Source organism: Punica granatum, chromosome 5, assembly GCF_007655135.1.
Source record: "Punica granatum isolate Tunisia-2019 chromosome 5, ASM765513v2, whole genome shotgun sequence".
In the NCBI taxonomy this organism is placed as follows: domain Eukaryota; kingdom Viridiplantae; phylum Streptophyta; class Magnoliopsida; order Myrtales; family Lythraceae; genus Punica; species Punica granatum.
Window position 1 is genome coordinate 9,140,887 of NC_045131.1, and position 21,512 is coordinate 9,162,398.

At 43.1% G+C, this 21,512-nt stretch overlaps 4 protein-coding genes across 7 annotated transcripts; 2 read left to right on the forward strand and 2 right to left on the reverse strand.

Annotated features, from left to right (window-relative positions):
* Positions 1–321: 321 nt before the first annotated feature.
* On the reverse strand, positions 322–2,527 carry LOC116208918. The gene has a single exon (XM_031542491.1). It carries the CDS (start codon positions 2,067–2,069, stop codon positions 534–536), a length of 1,536 nt encoding a protein of 511 aa, XP_031398351.1. The 5' UTR covers positions 2,070–2,527; the 3' UTR covers positions 322–533.
* Positions 2,528–7,715: 5,188 nt separating this feature from the next.
* On the forward strand, positions 7,716–13,102 carry LOC116207523 (pentatricopeptide repeat-containing protein At2g41720). Of its 3 annotated transcripts, XR_004156938.1 has the most exons (11): positions 7,717–8,223; positions 8,427–8,599; positions 8,898–9,003; positions 9,156–10,265; positions 10,364–10,469; positions 10,543–10,747; positions 11,016–11,148; positions 11,443–11,547; positions 11,949–12,069; positions 12,447–12,576; positions 12,663–13,102. XR_004156938.1 is itself a non-coding variant. In XM_031540499.1 (10 exons), exons 1-10 carry the CDS (start codon positions 7,828–7,830, stop codon positions 12,397–12,399), a joined length of 2,460 nt encoding a protein of 819 aa, XP_031396359.1. In that variant the 5' UTR covers positions 7,716–7,827; the 3' UTR covers positions 12,400–13,102. The 3 variants fall into 3 exon arrangements, 2 of the variants coding, with proteins under 2 accessions (XP_031396359.1, XP_031396358.1); XM_031540499.1 differs by having other exon boundaries at positions 7,716–8,223; positions 12,395–13,102; XM_031540498.1 differs by having other exon boundaries at positions 12,447–13,102.
* A 699-nt stretch (positions 13,103–13,801) lies between these two features.
* On the forward strand, positions 13,802–17,261 carry LOC116207524 (AP2-like ethylene-responsive transcription factor At2g41710). 2 transcript variants are annotated; one of them, XM_031540500.1, is made up of 9 exons: positions 13,802–14,184; positions 14,795–14,877; positions 15,018–15,026; positions 15,133–15,221; positions 15,404–15,477; positions 15,594–15,644; positions 16,065–16,126; positions 16,263–16,897; positions 17,015–17,157. In XM_031540500.1, the coding sequence occupies exons 1-9, from the start codon at positions 13,985–13,987 to the stop codon at positions 17,075–17,077; spliced, it is 1,266 nt and encodes a 421-aa protein (XP_031396360.1). In that variant the 5' UTR covers positions 13,802–13,984; the 3' UTR covers positions 17,078–17,157. The 2 variants fall into 2 exon arrangements, with proteins under 2 accessions (XP_031396360.1, XP_031396361.1); XM_031540501.1 differs by having other exon boundaries at positions 13,804–14,184; positions 17,024–17,261.
* A 398-nt stretch (positions 17,262–17,659) lies between these two features.
* On the reverse strand, positions 17,660–20,675 carry LOC116208345 (pentatricopeptide repeat-containing protein At1g79540). The gene has a single exon (XM_031541723.1). It carries the CDS (start codon positions 20,351–20,353, stop codon positions 17,987–17,989), a length of 2,367 nt encoding a protein of 788 aa, XP_031397583.1. The 5' UTR covers positions 20,354–20,675; the 3' UTR covers positions 17,660–17,986.
* Positions 20,676–21,512: the final 837 nt, after the last annotated feature.

Sequence of the window (21,512 nt, forward strand, 5' to 3'; positions counted from 1 at the left end):
GAGGAGCTGGCCGGTGGTCCATAACCGCATTATCCGGCCGGTTGGACATAGTTTAGTTTGGTAATAGTAAGGAAGAGAATAATAATTTTTCATTTTTCACCCAAGGAAAAGCAAACGAGAATAAATATCATGTCTTGTCATATTCTTACGCAAGTGTGGAGTAAATACCTCTTACATCACCGACACAGATTTTTGTAGCCAACTTTTCATTTTCTCCTTTTTCTCGCATGACTTTATGGGCGGTAAAAACTAAAAACTATCGAATTCGCATCGTACTTGTGATTACGGTTAAATTTAATTGTTATCCGAGCAAAATTAGTGTCGGTCAATAAATTGTAAAAGGAGAACAAAAGCAATTTTCCTTTCGGGAATTTCATATACACAGGTGAAGCCAATTTAAGAACACAAACTAATATGGTTTTTTTGCATTGGAAATTTGCAGAAAAACCCGAAAAAAAAAGGCGAAAAATCTATAATTTCTATTTCCTTTGAACTGTTTACTTTGATGGAAAATTTTATTTCGGGACTTACTGCTAACAATCCTTATACACAGAAGAATCTGTTTCACATGAACATATTTGCTTCATGATTAGGCCACTGAGACTGTTACCCCGTTGAATGACTGCAAATTCCGAGCTCGAGCTGCCGGTTGAGCCCGGCTCTGGCGCCGGCGGCTCGTTCGCCCTGACCAGCTCCACGTTCCTCAGCAGGAACTCGTTGCCGGCGAGTTGGCTCAGCACCGCCGACTCGGTGACCGAGCTCTTTTTCTTGTGCTGCATGGCTGCCCGGACAACCTCGGTCAGCATTGCGGCCGCGAGCCTCCGCACGCCCCTCGCCCCGCCCATGATCATCCCCGAGTTGACCGGGCTGTGACCGCCCTGGTTCTTGTCCGAGTTCTTCCGCCCGTGCCGGGGGGAATTGCCGTCGGGTTTGTTGAGCAGGTAGACTGATTCCGGGCTCCGGGACCTGACCCGGCCGAGCGGGTCGCCGAGCACGACCGAGCTCCTCACATCCACGAGCATTACGTGCTTGAAGTTCCGGCGGACCCGGCCGAGCAGCATCTGGTAACATGCCCACCTCCTCAGGCTCATCGGAACGTGGTCTAGAAACCCCGCGAGCGAGTTCTCCGGATCGAGCTCCGCCGCTTCGAAGCTCACGACCGACCCGTAACTCAGACGAGTCAATTCGCCCTCACCGTCACTATCGCTGTAATTGCTCCGCATCCTCTTGCCCCATAACGGCTCGGCAACCTCCTTCTCTTTCGACTTGACCGGCCTGACGAACTGGGTCACGTCGAAACCGCCCAATGGCGTCCGCTTCCGGGCAGAGGGCCCGTTCAGCTCACCGTAACGGAGGACCAGCCGCAAGAACGAGTCGTTCTCTTCGCGAATTACGGCATCGAATCCTGGGGACCTGGAGGAGAGGATCAGGACCAAATCCGCCCTCGCCATGAGAGCGGACCGATGAAGAGCTCTCAAGAAGAGGCGAACTTCGTCTTCCGTGGCGGTTTCCGTCACGTGGGCGACGACGAGGTCGTTCATGGCCCTGGTGCCTCTGCGATACAGAGTGCCCATCCCCTGCAGCGCGAACTGTGGCTTCGTGAAATTGGAATGACCCCACAAGTTCGAAAAGCGGAATCCGGGAGGCGAGCGGGCTCCGGCGGTCTGGGAGAGGAATCTCCGGGGGGCGGTGACGGGGGTGGAGGCGTGCTCGAAGGTGGAGAGAGTGAAGACGAGGAGGGTGATGAAGACGAGGAGGGCGCAGATGGAGATGGTGGACTGGGCCTTGGCGAGGAGGCGGTAGGAGCTGCTCCGCCTGAATGAAGACGAGGGGGAGACGCCGTACCCATTGCTCGATCTCGCGGCGGCGGAGGGCGACGGAGAAGGGGTATAGGAGGAAGACGGGGAACAGGGCAAGAGCTTGCTGGGGGGAGGAGGAGGAGTGTGGTGGGTCTCCTCCTCCGGGAAGAAGACGAGGAGGAAGCCCGTGTCCCAGTTCTCGCTGCTGCTGCTCCTCTGCTTGCCGTTGCCGGTGCCGGTGCCGGTGCCGCCCTTCGTCGAGATGCGCATTGCTTTGCTGCTCCCCTGCGCCTGAACTTGTGAACGTGAGGGCGTGGGCGTGGGCGTGGGAGTTAGAGAGAGAAAGAGAGAGAGGAGAGGAGAGAGAGTTGAGTGGTCAGTGTTGGAGCTATGGTTTCTGTTTATGTCTTCACCCGTCTCACAGTCAGTGCGGTATTAACTCCGGCGGTTGACGCCAAGGTGAAATAAGGATTCGCAAGGGAAGTTTCCTTTTATCTTAGACCAACTCCCGATTCCACCCCCGCCCCGAAGGGATTCGCTTCATATACCGGATCAATCACGACCATTGATTATTCAATAAGCATTGATCTGACCACGGTCGGCCTCGCCCGGAATTGAAGATCGCTGTAGATGGTTAAGCGACAATCCTATGAGGTTCTTGCATAAATTTTCCGAGTTAGGGATCGAAATTGAAGAATAATATGTAAATTTTTATAAAATATCAGAATTTCTGGGGACGCCTGCTTCTTTCCTCTCTTAATCCATTCCCGAGCAACGGGACATATGAGTGACATCATATATGCTCGAGCTCCCATTGATTTCTGTCTTCGGACTTACCTAGTTCAATTAATGGATGCGTTCACTTTGGGAGAGTGATGTAATCGTAAGATTACTAGGTTGTTTGTCGACATTAACTTCTTGCGGGTTTTCATAGTAACATAATCTTGTAGGTGTTTAGATTCCAATCTATATCGAGGTTTCTATGATACCGCGTGGAATTTATTTTGTCAACTAAATCATGTAGAATCATGTGGATGGACGAGAGGGATTTTCCTCCTCATATGCGTGTTTATTATTTAGTACAAAATATTTTGAAATATATATTATCTCTTAGAATGATATTATTCGACCGGGAAATAGGTCGAGTTCGAGCAAGGGTAAGATTCTTTTTACCCCGACGATGCTAATTGAAATTTAGATTACAACAATCGTGGATCCTTTCCAAAATTATGATACGATTGGAATATGATGATCCAATTATTTACCAATCACTAATTACGAAGAGGGAATAAGAATGGGATTCGTGGGAAATAAATTGCAAAAGATCAACCGTGCCGACAAATTTGGGGCTCGCCGACCACAAGGATCCAACTCACAATCAATTTCCTTATTCACCCCAAAAAAAAATTAATTTCTTTTTTTATATATAATTTTCCCTTTGTTTTTCACCTTTTTTTGTCTTTTTTCTTTTCTTTTTTTTTTGTCATAAATCAATTCACGGAAATTTAATGTACGGGAAGATAAATACAGGTACAAACTCCTCGTAGGGATGCATGCATTGATGAACTTTCATCTGCACAACTCGTACGTCTTCTACGACTTGGAAGGCCTTTCCCCGGATCAAATGTAACTCGAAGGTGCCCGTGCAACGCCTTTGCCCATAATTTTTATCACGAGGCTCGATTGAACCGACACAAGGGTAGGGAAAGATGTGGCTCTATTTCCTTTTTTGGTGATATATATGTTGCATGAAGCGCCGGAAGTACCGATCAGATAAGAGCTTCTCACACATGGATCGTTGAGTAGTGTCCTTATTCCTCATCGCGAATGTGACCACGTGGAATTCCGTGAAATGTTATGGAAAAATAGATGACTCTTGGAAAATCTGAATGCCCATTCCATTATTCGTGAGGTCCAATAAATTAAACAGCTATAGGATTACATGTACGCAAGAGAATTTGAGTAGGACACGAATCGCATCAACGCGCCCATATAAGTTGTGTGGGACATTTCACAATAAAATCCACTACCAAGCTAATTACCTCATCCGTGATGATGCACCAAACATCGTTTTTCCCTCAATGGTAGAACTTGCCGAGCCAATCGACCTCGTTAACAATTGACGCAGGTCGTGAAAAATTTAACTAGGACCGAAAATGATAAAATAAACCATGTCAGTCACGGCTCTCAACCGTTAAATTTCCTATATCGAGTAAGGAGATTCCTACGTATTAACCATTTATAGAAATTCAAGTTAGAATGACATTTTTTTTTTAAACAGTTGGTGCGGTAGGTAAAGTTTACAAGAATCTCCATTAACATTAATTATGGTAAAGAAAGCTTCAAAAATCGCGAGGCAGGGGTCTGCCCTACTGGGAACGGCCGACCCAACCATCAGTTACCGTCTGACCGACACAACAATGCGAAAAACGTGTCTTGGCATTTTAATTACTAGGCTTTTGATCGGATCGTCGGTCGTACCATCTCAGCGGGCTGCAATCACCTAACATATTCTCGATAAGGAACTACCGGGGGGGATCTAATGTCGAATGCTGATGAAATCATAATGGTCGTTGGATCGAAGTGAGACGGATCACCCCAAGTGTTGATCCAATTCCTCTCAGAATCTCATGAACCGATCATGCAATGAACGTAATCCACGGATGGGTCTATGATTTTTGCTGTTTTTGGTACGATTTTTCTTGTGTGGGGCCAAGGCCACGGCCACATTGAAGGGCACTTACGGATGGGGAAACAGTCCCTTGAACTGTGCGAAGGCTGCATTGCATGCCCCGAATTTTTATTTTTATTTTTCCAAGTTAAATATAAAAAGTAAAATAGATTGAATAGATAGACAGATAGATCCAGTGAGAGAGAGAGAGATCGAAGGTTCCATGAGACACGTCACACTTGGCGTCTTAACTCTGAGCTGCTGACTCCACCTTGGGAACTGCGATCTTATAATTTCTTGCTTAGCTTGGCTGCAAACTCACTCACAGTCCCTGTGAATGAAATGAACCCCCCCCACCTCTGTGTCCTGTCCTGTCCTGTCCTGTCCTGTCCATTCCATTCTCCCTTTGGTTCGTTGCGTTCGCCTAAGGTTCCTTTCCTATGTGCTAGAGCTAGATCCGGTCTCTTCAGATCGGATAGTCGAAACTGATAGATGCTCGGGTCGAGAGTTTTACGTGAGCTCTATATCGATTAGTATCCATTAGTAGATTAGATCAACCCGTGAGAATGAAACTAAGGCAAATCTGGTCGATTGGTTCGTTGAATGCAATGTTGTCGAGAGATATATCGGGTATCCATGCTTCGGTATCGATGCCCTCCTAGTATCCTTTCATATAATACCATTTACCGTGGCTTGAAGTTAGCCGGACAGGACCAGACTGTCTGCTACTAGAAAATGTATATATATATATATATATATATGCAAGTGAATCAACTGTCTGGTTCCTCATTTTGAATAGTCGAGATTGTACCAACTCGAGAAGTTATATATTTACTTCTAAGAGATCTGACTGGGAAGAATCAAATTTGTGAATTTAGGAGCATGTGGCTGGACCGACTCCATCTCCTGCTTAGATTTACATAGATGACATGCCTCATTGTGCATTTTTAACGTGTCATTTCATTTAATCGGTTTCAATGTATAACCATTTTAACTGCTATAACTTCAACGCAGGGTCCAAATCTCATAAAATATTTCAGTATATCTAGATCCGCTCACGTTTATAAATCACGTCGGGGCACTCCAACATTACGAAAACATTAATTTAATTGAGTCGCACGAGCTTAAATTGCTCTTCAAATCAAGATTTCATTCTTGGCACCAACGAGGCGGGAAAAAATAAAAATTGGGAAATAAAACTTTTTTTCTTGACTTTTTTTTTTCCTTAAAACGAAGTGCATCATCAATTCTCTATGCCAAATGAATTATTTGATGGATCCAAAGATGAATGGATCGATCCCCTTTTGGATCACGCGACCTCACAATCAAAACCATGCATTACATTGTCCCACTTCATGCAAATTAATACCACGCATTGGTCGAGAACTCATCCGTCATGATGAATCAAAATTCACGTCCTCCCAAATCTTTTTGCATATTATCATATTAACAAACTCTTTGCGCGATGCGGATACTAGAAACATCTTAAGACATCACCCGTAAACTTGAAAATTGTTCTATGTACTATCGATGTCGGTTCGATTGAGAATTTATTTTGTAGAGTTTTTTTTTAAATTATTATTATTTACATCGTGCAATCACATAGAGAAAAAGCCTTATTCGGATTTGTCCCCGAATCTTTAAGGTCGATTGATTTCTTCTGAAGGTGGCTTCTTGCTATTTTGGCACCTTGACCTTGCCTGCCGCCACCAGGTCGTGATAAAACTTTCTTCCCCTTCTAGATACATAAGCTCAGTCTATATATAGCATTGCAATGCATATCGAGCTGGCTGATGCCGAGTTCGCATATGACATGACATAATGAAATTTCTAAGACCACCTAATAATTTACCGATCCTTGTATTAATATTAAATGGGCCAGGCTCTATGTGGACCAATGTACACGGGGTCCGGTGTCACCTAAAGATTTCTCGAGGAATTAATTTCAAGTAGAGAATCTATACAAAACCGGGTCCATTGGAGGTTATGTTATTCATTTGGTAGGCCCAGCCCAACTACCAAAATTATTTCTCATGCGGTCGGTCTGTCTATGTGAGAGTAGACTTCATGGGCCATGGCTTTTTTATGTCTCTGTCCCCCACTCTTAATTTCCAATTAACTCTTAATTGTGGAAAAAAAAAACTTCGCTGTTATTCACAAAAGTAAAAATAAATAAATAACTATATTAGTCCATATGTTCTGTGAATTCATTCATAGAAGACAATTGAATATTATCCAAGCTGTTATGCTGTTGTTGTACATCTATGACTCTTACAAGTTAAATATCAATCCTGTCGAATGTTATTCGTAATGAATATCTATAGTTGAGAGTGTGTAAATTTTGTTGGCAAATTTGGCATTTGACGGGGAAAAAGAGAGAGCAAAAAATTGAATAATGTTCATTCATTGCAATCCGTTATAATTTTAGTAATTTGAAAATAGTCTCGCTTGATATATGGAATATAATAGAATGAGATGAAATTATTGAATGAAAATTACTGAATGAAAATTTCATCCTTCCATTCTTTTTCCTCATTTGGTATCGCTTATATAAATTGGACAGATTATTCCCACACGATAATATGTATTCTTCAATTTGATTGGATGAACGTTCTCTCTAAAAAGAATAGTAATAGTCATCCCCTAATTTTGTGTAAGTATCATAATTTTTAATATTTTCTTATACATTTTTAAGAATATATATATAAAATGATATCTTTGTAAATAAGTCTTTAGTGTTGTAATTATATTCCGTCATATAGTATTGTTCAACAGAGAAATCATATATTCTATGACAATATCATCATATCTTGTTATACAAAAACTTATTCCATTTCGGAGTATCAAATGGAGCCTAATTGTACAGGAAAATGACAAATCGTTTCCATTGCAATCAATAAATCTTGTTAGATGGAGATGTTTTTAAAAGCATACCGTCTACATAAGATATGTTTCATGAAATTAAAATGTTTTCGAAAATTTATTTTTGAGTAATTTAGGATTAAGTGCAAAAATGTTCTATTACGGATATTGAGAAAATAGCTGTTCTTACCAGAAATGAGAGAGGAAATGTAAAATTACATGTTTTTTAAGATCATTACCCTAATAAAAGTTAGTTAGATGAGCAAAAGAAAACTAAAACCAAATTAAAATGATTTTTTTTTTGTTAACTGTGGTTGACCATACCCGCCAAAGTTCGTTATAAGTTGGCGAAGGCATTTCCGTAATTTAGACAGACAGGCAAAGGCGATTTGGTCAATTGATGTTGTCCTTCGTCTATCCGCAACTGTGGAGCTCGGTGACAGTCCCTCGCAACACTCCCCCTTTCAGCCGGGCCGGCCAGCTTCCCGGCATTAAATGGCCGTCGCCGTGCCGAGTCAGGCCGCCCACCCGGCCGTCAACGGCCGCATACGTCCCGCGCCAGCTCTGGTGAGCTCGCGGCCCACTCGCCGCATCGCCATCGTCCTCTGCAAGAAGGCCAGCAACGAGTCGGCGCTGGAGGAGACAAAGTCCGGGTTCGTCGACTACGACAAGGGCCAGCACGCGGTGTCGACTCAGATCAGCGGGTTCAGGAAGAAGGACATACCTCGACGGTACAGGCTGCGGGTGGAACATGACCGCTTCCAGAAGGATTGGAGCGTGTCGGAAGTAGCTGAGAAGGTTCTGAAGCTGAGGCATTGGGAGGATATTCATGGGGTGTTGAATCGCTGGGTCGGTCGATTCGCTAGGAAGAACTTTCCTCTTCTTATCAAGGTATGAACAAACTTCGCATTTATATCACAGTGAAAGTTAGATTGTTTGTTGTTCGAATTGATTCGATTTTCCGAGATTATCACACGAATAGCTTCTGCAGTTCTGAATTTCCACCGGTAAAGGGCAGTGATTGCTTCCTTCCGAGTTTGCCGAGGTTGGGGATGGAGTCAAGTTCCTGACTTTGTGTCCTTCTACTGTTGTAGGAGATAACAGACGGTGGCTCTCTCGAGCAAAGTGATGAAGTCTTCAAATGGATGAAGAATCAAAGGAATTATTGCGCTCGGAAGGATATTTACAATATGATGATAAGGTTGCACGCAAGACATAACCGAACCGACCAGGCTCGTGGGTTGTTCTTTGAAATGCAAAAATGGAGGTACAAATTTACGGTTATATGATATGTTTCGTATTGGCCGCTATTTCATATAACATTTCTGATATCGATGTGCGACTGGAAGTTTTGTTTGTGTCGTAAGTCTTCCTTCATTGACTGGTGAGAATAGATTTACTTTTTCTTCTAGGATTGTTGAGCGTGTAATGCCTACCTGAATCTTGGTCATTTAAATTAAAAAAAAATCTCATTTCTGCAACTAGAAGAATATTTATGACTATTTTGTGCAATTATTCTCTTCTGCTGATTCTGTATTTCTTACCAATTAATCTGTTCTCCCTAGATGCAAACCGGACGCTGAAACTTACAATGCTCTCATTAATGCACATGGACGAGTTGGTCAGTGGCGTTGGGCTATGAATATCATGGATGACATGCTGCGTGCAGCCGTGTGTATTCTTCTGTCCTAAGTCTTTCTGTTTCTGAATAGCTGTTTGGAATAAATGCACTTCATATCCATACTCATACTGCGATGGAGGGTATTTGGTTCTTCATATTCATTTCAACTGATTAAGTGTTTGACTTTCACTATCTATCACAGATTCCTCCGAGCAGATCTACTTACAACAACCTGATCAATGCTTGTGGATCCAGTGGAAATTGGAGGGAGGCCCTTAAAGTGTGTAAGAAAATGACCGAAAATGGCGTTGGCCCTGATCTTGTGACTCACAATATTGTTTTATCTGCCTACAAGACTGGGGGTCAGTATTCGAAAGCTCTTTCCTATTATGAATTGATGAAGGGAACAAATGTTCGTCCTGACACTACTACCCTAAACATTGTCATACATTGCTTGGCGAAGCTTGAACAATTTGGAAAAGCTGTTGATGTCTTTAATTCCATGAGGGCAAAGAGATCAGAATGCCGTCCTGACATTGTGACATTCACTACCATCATTCACATGTATTCGCAGTGCGGTCAGATTGAAAGTTGCAAGGCTGCTTTCAATACGATGCTCGCAGAGGGAATGAAACCTAATATTGTATCCTACAATACACTAATGGGTGCATATTCTAAGCATGGAATGAGTGAGGAGGCATATTCTGTGTTTAGTGACATAAAACGTGCTGGTCTTCGACCAGATGTTGTATCTTATACTTCCCTACTCAATGCTTATGGAAGATCACAGCAACCGCAAAAGGCCCGTGATGTATTTGAGATGATGAAGAGAAACAAATGGAAGCCAAATCTTGTGAGCTACAATGCTCTGATTGATGCTTACGGATCTAGTAGTATGCTAGCAGAAGCTGTTCATGTATTGCGGGAAATGGAACAAGAAGGTATCCAGCCCAACATTGTCTCTATATGCACTCTTCTAGCTGCTTGTGGGCGCTGTAGAAAAAAAGCGAAGATCGACACTGTGCTCTCAGCGGCTGAGATGAGAGGAATAGAATTGAATACTGTTGCATATAATTCGGCAGTTGGAAGCTATATGAATGTTGGGGAGTTTGAGAAAGCCCTCAACCTGTTTGGATCTATGAAGAAAAAGAAAGTAAAACCAGATCCTGTTACCTACACTGTGCTGATAAGTGGGTGTTGTAAGATGTCAAAATATGCTGAGGCACTTGAGTTTCTTGATGAAATGATGGTTGCAAGAGTTCCTCTAACTAAGGAGGTATATTCATCGGCAATATGCGCCTACAGCAAACAGGCAAGTGCTTGCAAATCATGGCCCAGGATTCGGACCATACTTCTATACTGTCACTCTCTCACTGTGATCTTTCTTTCTTCTTTTCACTTTTATTCCAGGGAAAACTCGCAGAAGCAGAATCTATGTTCACTGCGATGAAGACAGCTGGTTGCTCTCCTGATGTTGTTACTTATACCACGATGCTGCATGCTTACAATGCTGCTGGTATGATTTCATCTTAAGCATTAAAATTCTAGTACAACACAAAAGTTGAACATTTTCTAATACTTGGTTGCAGAAAATTGGGAGCAAGCTTGTCTGTTATATCAAGAAATGGAAACTAACAACGTTATGCCAGACATCATTGCATACTCTGCTCTAATGAAATCTTTTAATAGAGGAGGACAACCATCTAAGGTTCTTGTTCTGGCACAATCTATGAGGGAGAAAGATATCGCTTTCACTGAGGCTACCTTCTTTGAGATGGTGTCAGCTTGTAGCATGTAAGCCTACTAATCTGTTTTACATGATATTTGCTGTCTCAAAAGTTAATCTTAGGAAGCTATATGTGAAGGGTTCATGAACACATTCTACTGGAAGAAATACAGACATTACTCAGTTTACTCCTTGTCATTGACTTATATGGTTAAATTAAAGACTACTAGTGATAGTTTCCTTAGAAGACCACATTTCAGGACGGCATATTTGTTATTCTCAATTAATTTATATTTTCCATCATAGAAAAATCTGACATTTGAATGTCTTTCGAAGTTTACGAGATTGGAGGAGTGCAGTTGATATCATTGGACTCATGGAGTCTTCTCTGTCGACAATGTCCATTGGTCTTCTGAATCATCTTTTGCATTTCTTGGGCAGAAGTGGGAAAACTGAGATAATGATGAAGGTAAATGAAAACTCTGCTGTAATAAATCGATATCCTCTCACCCATAGGCTACTTGACCACACCTGACAAGACAAGAAATGGTCATTTTACTTTTCTTGTTTCTTTTTTTGGTTCAATGTCCTTATTTCATTTGTCCCTTCGTTTTCTATTCGAGAACATCACATCAGCATCGATTCTAATCGATAAAGAGTTAGAATTAGCATCACCATAAGTAGCCTGTAGTCAGTGAATGTCAATATTGTGCTTTTTGAGTAGCTTCCCATACTCACTTTTTCCTCTTTTTCATGAATAAAGTTGTTTTACAAGATAGTGGGATCTGGTGCTGAAATCAACGTTAGTACCTACTCGATTCTGTTGAAGAATCTTTTGGCTTTGGGAAATTGGAGGAAATATATTGAGGTAAGTTCTTCATAGTTGTGAATACATTGATATGAAAGAAACTTATTACATTTGTTTCTCAGGAGCCGCCCATTAAGATTTCGGCAATCTGCACATATTTTACTCATTGTCACTTACACTCGGAGATGAGAGTAGATTTAGCTCTCTTGTTTGTAGCTTCATTGTTGCAAGATTCATTCATCCAGCATGCCCAATATATGAACATGGAAAACCAAGAAAGGCATTCACTTTCCCATCCACTCCCCAAAGTTCTGGAAAAATTCCAACATACCTTCTTTTTTAATAAAAAAGGAATATTTAAGTTAGTACCCTCTAACCTCGCAAATCCAATACCTAGTCACCCGCTTTGAAGTTTCTCCCAGGCCCTTTCTTATATACACCGTATGATTATTCATGTGCAGGTGTTGCAGTGGATGGGGGATTCAGGCATGCAGCCTTCAAATGGTATGTACAGAGACATATATTCATTTGCTCAGAGGAGTGCTGGAGCTGAAAACGCGACTATAATATACAACAGAATCGGTGAGCACATGCTTGGTTCCGCTGTGAATTTATTTTCACATCATAATCTTCTACTTACCATCATTTTTTTTAATTGTCGAGTTCTGTCAATGATGGATCTCAATATTTGATGTTGCAAGTCAGGCAGTTCCCATTAATCTCATTCTCTTCCCAAGACATTCTTTGCCATTCAGCCAAACCTGTTTTATATAAGTTATTCTTAACTAGCATCAGTATATCGTGCCTACTATTAATTTAGAAATTCAAGTAACTCTGTCCTAAAATCCTCCTTGTTATCATGAAGAATTTGCCTATCTTGAAATTTGATTATTAACTGCATTGCTAGATTAAAGACCCCCTGTTTAAAGATCCTAATAACGGTTTATACTATTCTGCAGAGGAGTTGAAAAGGAAGAACAGCAACCAAGTAGTTTTAGCATAGTTCTGCAACTTCCATTCTCACCCATTACTGATGGAACAAAAGCTCCTAGTCATGAAGTCATGCTTAGACCTTATGCAATACATCAGGTTTTCTCTTGTTCTGTGGATGTTCTATAGTTTGAAGCTCCGGAAGCTGGAATTTATCATCGTTGCCATTCATCTGGACATTGTAGGAGGACAAAGATGAAACGGGTCAAAGCAGCTTGGGAAGCATGCAATCACCAACTTGCACGCAACAGCGAAGACCGAATAGTAACAGTTCCATTCTATTGAGGGAGTACCGATTCTGTCGGGCAAGACTTAACTATGCAGAATGGACTAACATTCGAACGGCAGAAGATTGGTCATCAGTCAATGTTCTGTAGACAGATGAAGCGAAAGTTTCAGGCGTAATGTGCTCATTCTAGTCGAGCTCCCTATATTGGCTTTGGCTCTCTCAAAGGTTACCTTCCTCTCTCGACGTATAAACCCGTCATATGGCTCCTGATAACTTGAGGGAAAATTCAATCAATGCATAGTGTAGTCTGAGACTTCCGGAAGTAATCCCGCTCGCTTAAACCATTGGCATTCGCTCATCTTGAATATCTTCATTTCGAGTTTTTCAATGTTTCAAGCTCTGAATAGTAATAATCAAGACTGCCCTGCCAATGCCATCTCCTCCATCAATGGGGACATATAAACTGAGGCCAGATCGTGGGCTCATGGGCCTGGGATCTTTGAATGGGCTTATGGAAGGCCGATCATCCAATTCGAGTGGGGCCTGGGGGGCCCATAATTAGTTGAACAACCCCGAAGAAAAAGTGTGATCATTGTGTGGTAAATAAAGGTCAGTTAACAGTCAAATCCCACTTTACTTTTTCATTACATGATTGATCTCCACAGAGCATCCAAAGTCTTGCCTCACATGATGATTCACAATCTCCAATGCATTGCCGACCGCGGGACCGAGTCCGCGAGACGCTTTGGATGGGAAGGCAATTATTGAATGAACCGCAACCGTAACTGGAATCATCGAACTTCGTTGGATGGTTACCGGTTGAGGTGAGGCCCAAAGGGACTCTGGGATTCTCTCAAATGGGCAGAACCAGCCGGACCGGAGAGACAAGTAGCGTTAGGGAGCACGTGATGAGCAGAGGCATTTGAAACGCCCTAAATTACGGTTTTGCCCTCCATCATGTCATAGCCGTTATGAACTTTCCGCGGACGTCATGCCGGCCGCCACGTGTCAGTGCCCAGGACAGCAATCCAGGGGCATTCTCGTAAATTTCACCGACCGCCCGGCTTCTCCTTCTCCTTCCTTCCTGCCCTGCTCCCTGTAGTTTCCCCCTCCGCGGTGAATCAAAAAAACACTGAGCTTGATCGCAAAAGCACACTTAGCTCTTTCTCTCTCTCACTCACTCACTCTCTCTCTCTCTCTCTCTCTAAGACTCTAACGCGCACACACACAGTCTCACTGTTCATAGGGTTTTCTGGCGTCTCCGAGCTCCGTCCTGCCATGGCTTCCTCGTCCTCGGAGCCGGGGATGAAGTCCGAAGCTGGCGGCGGGGAGGCGGCGCCGCCGAATGATCAGCTGCTGCTGTACAGAGGACTGAAGAAGGCGAAGAAGGAGAGAGGATGCACGGCCAAGGAGCGCATCAGCAAGATGCCTCCCTGTGCTGCTGGCAAACGCAGTTCCATCTACAGAGGCGTCACCAGGTGCTTAAAGAGTTCATGGATTTTTGTGATCGCCACTGAATATGAGTGGGATTGGTGTCCGGTCCGTGATTGGCTTCTTCTTTTGATTTTGGTGCCCTTAGCTAACAGTAAGCATTGGACTAAGTAGAAAAGTCCATCCTAAGACAGTATTCGCCGGTGAATGTGAAGCATCGAGAACCAAAATTCAATGGAACTTCCGCAGATTAGTTTTTTTTTTTTTGTGTAATTGCATGCTTGGTTTGTGAAAATGAATTTCAAATTGCAATCTTTTAATTGCTAAAAATCTAAGCAGAGTGTTTATATGCGGTGGGAATTCTGTGTGAAGATGGAGCTTTCATACTTAATCTGCCTTAGGTAGAATGTGTTTAATCAGTTAGTCAATCTCAGCTTATTACCTAAGAAGATACTATTGAAGGGAGGAAGAACAAAGTCCTGGCGATGTGTGTCTTTGCAGGAATCAGACAATTATGAGCCTTTTCGGCTATTGCTTGAACATCATGAAAGATAAACAGCTGGTTGTCTTCTATGGTAGATATCAATTTCCTTTGGGATATATCGCCGTGGGGTTGTTTATTGATGTTTTTAGGGTTCAATGTGTGTGAAAATTTAGGCATAGATGGACTGGTCGGTATGAAGCTCATCTTTGGGACAAGAGCACTTGGAACCAGAATCAGAACAAGAAAGGAAAGCAAGGTCATCTTTTTCGCTTAGCATGCGCGTCAGTTATTTACTTTCCTACATAAGGTAGATTTGTATGTGATCTCTTTCTGAGAGCTGACATTAGTCTTTTGTTGTTGTGCCCGGAACAAATGGCGCATGATCCACTGGAACAGTTTATTTAGGTAATGTAAGATGATGGCTCGTATTTTATGGTTCCTTTACTTACTTTCCTTTCTTTACAGGAAGATTTTATCTGATCCTTCTGATTTTAATTACACTCATGGACAGGTGCCTATGATGATGAGGAGGCTGCAGCTCGAGCATATGACCTTGCTGCATTGAAGTATTGGGGCCCAGGGACGCTCATCAATTTTCCAGTAAGATAAATCAACGCCTAAGCCTTCTTTCCTTGAGGCAAAAGGGTTTCTTCCAATTAATTTCGAAAGGCAATGCTGATCAAATGATTCATCATGTCTTCTTGCCCATTTACATTTTCCATTGACTCTATCTTCATACCTCTCCATGCATGTACTTAGGCATGCTCGTTCTTCACATGCAGGTTACTGATTATACGAGAGATCTGGAAGAAATGCAAAATGTGACAAGAGAGGAGTACCTTGCATCGCTTCGAAGGTGTAAAGATATTCTTTGAAAGTGTTTTTTGCTACTCTTAATTTCTTCATTCGTTCTTCTTTAAAAAGAAAAGAAAAGAAAAGAAAAAATCTTCATTTGTTAATATGTCCCTGCAGAAAGAGCAGCGGTTTCTCAAGGGGAATTTCAAAGTACCGAGGACTCTCCAGGTTGATCACTACTCTGGTTCAGTTTCTGTGTATACAAATACATCATAGATCTAGTGCATCAAGCTTAACTGCTTCAACCATCCCATGAATGTTTTAAGGCAACAGTCACTTATGTTATTTGCAGACACGGTGTCATTTATTACATCAACATTAATGCCTATTCTTGGTCTCATGTTCATGTCCATAAGCTATTCATACTTCTGTAGCTATACTTCTACTAATTCTCAATCACGTATCTCACACTGCTTAATGTTAAAGTACTTCATCAAGTGATCGGTAACTGTTTCTTTTCCTCCCTGTTATATTTATCTCTCCTAGTCAAGATATTTCAGTATGAGTTGGAATACATTTTTACAATCTAAATTTAACAGTCTTTGCTGATGTCTTCTTCTTCTTCATGTTTATCTCTTAATATACCAGCCGATGGGAGTCATCATTTGGCCGAATTGGTGGAACAGAATATCTCAACAGCGCGCACTATGGTGAGTACCAAAGTTAAATCAAAACATATTCTGATACCCGTGAATATCCGAATCATTCCATGCATGTATAAGCATTATCTATGGTAGTTTACTTCCTGAACTTATTACATCTCTAACTGTTGAATTCTATTGAAAGGTACAAGTGAAGATCCAGCAATAGATAGTGACTTTCCGGGCGGTTTTTGCATTGATAGGAAGATTGATCTGACAAGTTACATCAAGTGGTGGGGACCCAATAGAGCACGTCAAGTTGATTCTACATCGAAGTCATATGAAGAAACAAAACAAGGTCCATCTGAGGACAGTACTGATGAACTTAAAACATCACAATGGGCAGCTCAGCATACTGAACCATACCAGATGCCCCGTCTGGGAACAAACCATGAGGGAAAAAAGCCAAAAAGCTTAGCCTCATCTGCCCTTGGCATCTTAACGCAGTCAGCCGCCTTCAAGAGCCTGCAAGAGAAAACAATGAAAAAGCAAGAAAGTGAGAATGATAATGACGAGAACGAGAACAAGAATACTATCAACAGAATGGACTACGGAAAGGCAGTTGAGAAACCAACGGCACATGATGGTGCCGGGGAGAGACATGGAGTTTCGATCGGGACGAGTGGGGGATTGTCTCTCCAGAGAAATGTTTATCCCTTAACATCTTTCTTAAATGCACCACTTCTTACCAGCTATAATACAATCGATCCACTTGTGGATCCTGTTCTTTGGACATCTCTTGTTCCGGTCCTTCCTGCGGGGCTGTCTCGTGCGCCTGAGGTACTAGCCAAATACTATATGCGCATGCACGCACATGCATTTGTGTTGGTTAATTGTACTTCTCTACGGATTTTCAACTTTACTCAACAAGAGTCCACCTGACAGAACGCTCTTTAGCAAATGCAGGTTCCAAAGACAGAAACCAGTTCCACCTATACTTTTGCGCAGCCACCGGAATGATGAACTGATTTCTTATATTTTCTACTGAATGTGGCGGACTGAAGAGCAAGAATATGCTTATTACACAAGTGGTTGGGCTGATGATCATGCTGTAGGTACAGCAGCTGCAAGGAGCCAAGGACATTGAGCGTACCACTCGGTTTGGAATCTGGACTTCAGCATATCTTCGGCAGCTCATATTGCCGGATTCTGAGTTTGTGAATACTGATTTTAACTTGATCATCTCATCTTTAATAGAATAGACCGAGAAATGATGAAGTTATGTTTAGAAAGATAAGTATAAAGTTATGTTTTGTATATTATATAGGATTCTGAGCACATTTAGCAGGTAAGAATACTGAGATTATGGCAGGACAAGTTGGGACAAACTCTGATCATCTCAGTTCTTGCCTAATAGGGAATAGACTGCGATCTTCCGTTCGAACAGTCTTGTGCAATGATGAACTGAAATTTCGATGCAGCTCATTCATATGCCTCTGCTGGATATTATCAGTCCCCAGCACCATTCTTTTTACAGAAACTCATGGGCTGAATTTTAATTTTCAACAATAAAAGAGAGCTGGCAGCAGACAAATGAGGTAGTGTTGAAGACAGAAGACAAATGAATGTGCTGTTGCTGTTCTTTGTTTTCCTAACCAGTAAATGTTACAGAGTGAGAGAATTACAAAAATTTCAGGATGCTTGAGGAGAGACATCATTTGCCCCCTCCCTTTTCGGCAGCAGTCAGATTATTACCTGAAACATGAATATGAAATACCGATTTCTCGCATCTCTCTGTCTACAAAAATTACAGCCGAGCTTCGAGAAAGAGGAGCAGATCTTCGAGTTTAATTAAACAGGCACAGGAGTTCTCCTTTTTCACGAGAGAGCAAAGTCAATGAAAAATTTCAGATTTTCGCACCCAGAACTTTATCCTGGTGAAGCCTTCTCCAGCTCGGTTGACCCCGAAGTACCGGATAAGAGGTCTTTAGTAGTATCATACAGATGTCCATTCAAATCGTACCCCAAAACCTTCATCCTCTCGATAAGATCGATGGCTTGCCTCCAATAACGAGACCGCAGCAGTGCCAGCAGCAGTTGATTGCATATCCTCTGCTTCAACAAGAAACCTCTCTCGAGGGTGTAGAGGAAAACGTCTACTGCTGTTTCAAGGTTTCCTTCCCTTAAGAGACATTGCATCAATTTCACACAAATCGGCGGACTCACGTTGACTTGGTGTTCCTGAAGAACCAAGAAGATCCTCAGAGCATCTTCAGTTCTTCCTGCCTGGCACATCCCAAACAGCAAGATAGTATAGAATGCCGGATCGAAATCATTCAGTGTTCGTTCGAGCTCAAGGAAGTCTTGAACTGCCTTCTCCACATTCCCTCTCTCGAAATGTTCCTCCGCCAATCTGATTACTCCTTCGTCCAACCCCGGGACACTCTTCAAGTACTTTAACCAAAGACTGAACGTTAAGGAGACTTTGCCCTTCCTGCTCGACCAAGCCATTAGAGTTTTGTAGACATTAAAACCTGGTGTGCACCCACTCTGATCCATCTGATTGAAAACCTTGAACGCGTCTTCTTCTCTGTCAGCTCTCTGGAGCCCGTCTATCAGGGTACCATAGGTAACCGAGTCGGGGGACAGCCCCTTCCTCGTCAACTCCTTGAAGAGCTTGATAGCAGCCCCAATGTTGCCTAACTTAGAGAAACCATTTATCAGGATGTTGTAAGTTGTAACGTCGGGAACAACTCCATCATCGGCGAGCCTCATGAGGAGCCTGTAGGCCTTGAGAATCAATCCCGTCTCACATAATTGTTCGACCATCCTTTTCAGGCTCTCAGTGTCGGGCACCTGGTTTGGACCCTGAGAAAGCTGGAGGAATATTGAAGGATTCCTACCTATCTCCATCCTGTAGAGCAGAACCCCCGCTTCCTTGAGCTCACCAACCTTACAGAGGCCGTCCATGAGAGCATTGAAGGTCACAACAGAAGGCAAGCACCCGTTCTTCTCCATCTCGCTGAAGATCTTCTGAGCCTCTGTCACCAGCCCATTCCTGCACATCCCGCAGATGAGGATCGTGTATGTGTAGACACTAGGAGGGCTGTCTGAGCGAGAAATCTTGAGCTGAAGTGACCTTGCCTCATCAAGAAGACCCACGTCGCAGAACCCTTTTATCAGAGCATTGTAACAGTGTGTGTTCGGAAGGATGCCCCTCTGTGTCATCTCTCCGAATATGCCCATGACATCATCAAACCTGCCCGCTTGCGAAAACCCACGGATCATTATCCCATAAAGAACAATGTCGGGTTCAATCCCTGCCTCAGTCATCTTCTTGTACCACGATTCAGCCTCATCATCTCTCTTCAACCTAAACAGACCATCAATCACACTACTGTATCCTTTCAACCCGAAGACATACCCATCCTTCACAAACTCAGGAAGAAGTAATAAAATAGCATCCACTCTCCCCGATTTACAGAACCCATCGAGCAAAGCATTGAAAGTGATTGAATCTGGAGCGCAACCATTTGCCCTCATCGATTCGAACAATTTATACGCATAAGAAGAATTCCTCGCCTGACACAGACCCGAGATCACAGAGGTGTAAGTCATCTCATTGGGAGTGATCCCTCTCAAGATCATATCATCAAACAACTTCAGCGCATCCTTTATCTTCCCACTCCGACGGAACCCATCAATCAGAATCGTGTAAGTGACAATATTAGGCAAGCAATCCGACTTCGACATCTTATTATACAATGCTAGAGCAAGTAAAAAAACCTCCTTTTGAACAATCACATGGAGTATCTTATTGTAAGTGTACACATTGGGATCGCATTTGAAATCCCTCATCCTCCCAAAGGCTTGGACGGCCTTGTCGGTTACCCCGAGCCTCGAGTACGCCATAATGAGCAGCGAGAAGGCGTCGGAGTCGATCGCGACCTCGAGCCTATTGAGCTCCTCGAGGATGCTCCAGTAAAGATCGAACCCACTCTCCTTCACGAGCACGTTGACCGCGAGGTCGTAGCAGTTCCAGCAGTGGAGGTGCTTGAGCCGCGTCACCCAGATGAAAAAGCGGAGCTTGAGCTTCGGGTCGGGCTGCCGGAGGAAGACGGACTTGACGGAGCTGAGGGAGAGGCGTGGGGCCACGCGCTCTAGGGCGGGCTCCATCGGGTCTGCGGTCTCGAGAATGGAGAGGACCTCATTGCAGACGGAGGCGTCGCTGCTGTAAGAGCGGAGAGGACTATGGAGCTGTGAGATGGCTCGAAGATAGTGGAGAGGCACTCTCATAGAAGCTGAGTTCCGGCTCCTGCATTAGAGGTTCAGCGCCAGTGTTCGGGTCAGCTATTGGCCAGTGTAGAGAGTTCGCGGAGAGTTCCGTGGATCCGCTCTGACCATACGGAGCTCGGGAGCTTGAGCATCAATGGCGGTTGGGGAGCTTCGATGACAGCGGCGAAAGGAGGGGGGGCGACCTCTGTCAAACTCTCTGATCAGGGGGTCCGATGTTTGAGCCGAGGGGCCGCACCGCGCGGCCCACAGTGATGGGCCCATGAACTCCTTTATGGGCCTCGATGAAAGTTTCGCCTAAGCTAGAAGCCCATATCCTCCTCGGATACGTCGATGTTTCTGTTGACAGATATTATCTTTGTCTTGAAGAGGATCTTGTTTATCAATATGTATGCCTCCTCGATCCAAACTATGTAGTATTTTCCGAGAATACTAGCTTCTCAAAATATTTCTGCCTGCTCCCCATCGGTCTCCGACAACCGCTTCTTGTTCGTATTTATACCGGTGGACTGCTTCGGGCCACAGGTTAACAGATGATGGACCGTTGCAAGAGGCGAGTATAGACCCTGAGCTGGAGACCCATGGTATGAGGCCCGTCACTTTGAATGGGGAAATTGAAGAGAGTTGTTCTCTTTCTTTTTTCCCCCTTAATTATTAATTTATTATTAGTTTTTTTCCTTTTTTTTTTGTGTTTGATACAAAAGAGACTCATCAACCTAACATAATAAAATTGAAATTTTAATAGTTATTAAAGACGCATGAACAGTCTCTCAATGAATGTCGAATATAAAACTTCTTGATTATCAAGCGAAAGAGTGCGCCGCTGCGTTATACCATTTTTTTTAATTGATTAACTGATGTTTTCTTCTTTTCTTTTCACCTAGTGGTAGGTTTTAATGGAAAACCAGACCTAACATTCGTCAAACTCGAAAGACGGTTGGTGGCTGATAGTAGCAGTATCGGGAACATAAAACGCTAATAAGTCAAACTATAACAAATACATCGAAGTTACTTTTCAGTTATATATTATTTATTATGATCGAATTAGGTAAATCTTAATCGAACGATATTTGTGAGTTATGCCGAACCAAAGTAGCATAATGAAATATCACGAGGCCAAGCAACATTTCACCAAAAAAAAAAGAGTTCTTCCTCTTCCTAA

What these genes read in the sequence shown, in the direction of transcription:
- LOC116208918 (XM_031542491.1), bottom strand. Translation starts at nt 2,069, where the DNA reads ATGCGCATCTCGACGAAGGGCGGCACCGGCACCGGCACCGGCAACGGC.
- LOC116207523 (XM_031540498.1), top strand. Translation starts at nt 7,828, where the DNA reads ATGGCCGTCGCCGTGCCGAGTCAGGCCGCCCACCCGGCCGTCAACGGC. An exon ending in TTTGAAATGCAAAAATGGAG is followed by an intron (nt 8,600 to 8,897) that starts GTACAAATTTAC and finishes TGTTCTCCCTAG; the next exon opens with ATGCAAACCGGACGCTGAAA. An exon ending in AAACTGAGATAATGATGAAG is followed by an intron (nt 11,149 to 11,442) that starts GTAAATGAAAAC and finishes TCATGAATAAAG; the next exon opens with TTGTTTTACAAGATAGTGGG.
- LOC116207524 (XM_031540500.1), top strand. Translation starts at nt 13,985, where the DNA reads ATGGCTTCCTCGTCCTCGGAGCCGGGGATGAAGTCCGAAGCTGGCGGC. An exon ending in AAGTACCGAGGACTCTCCAG is followed by an intron (nt 15,645 to 16,064) that starts GTTGATCACTAC and finishes TTAATATACCAG; the next exon opens with CCGATGGGAGTCATCATTTG. An exon ending in TCTCAACAGCGCGCACTATG is followed by an intron (nt 16,127 to 16,262) that starts GTGAGTACCAAA and finishes TTCTATTGAAAG; the next exon opens with GTACAAGTGAAGATCCAGCA.
- LOC116208345 (XM_031541723.1), bottom strand. Translation starts at nt 20,353, where the DNA reads ATGAGAGTGCCTCTCCACTATCTTCGAGCCATCTCACAGCTCCATAGT.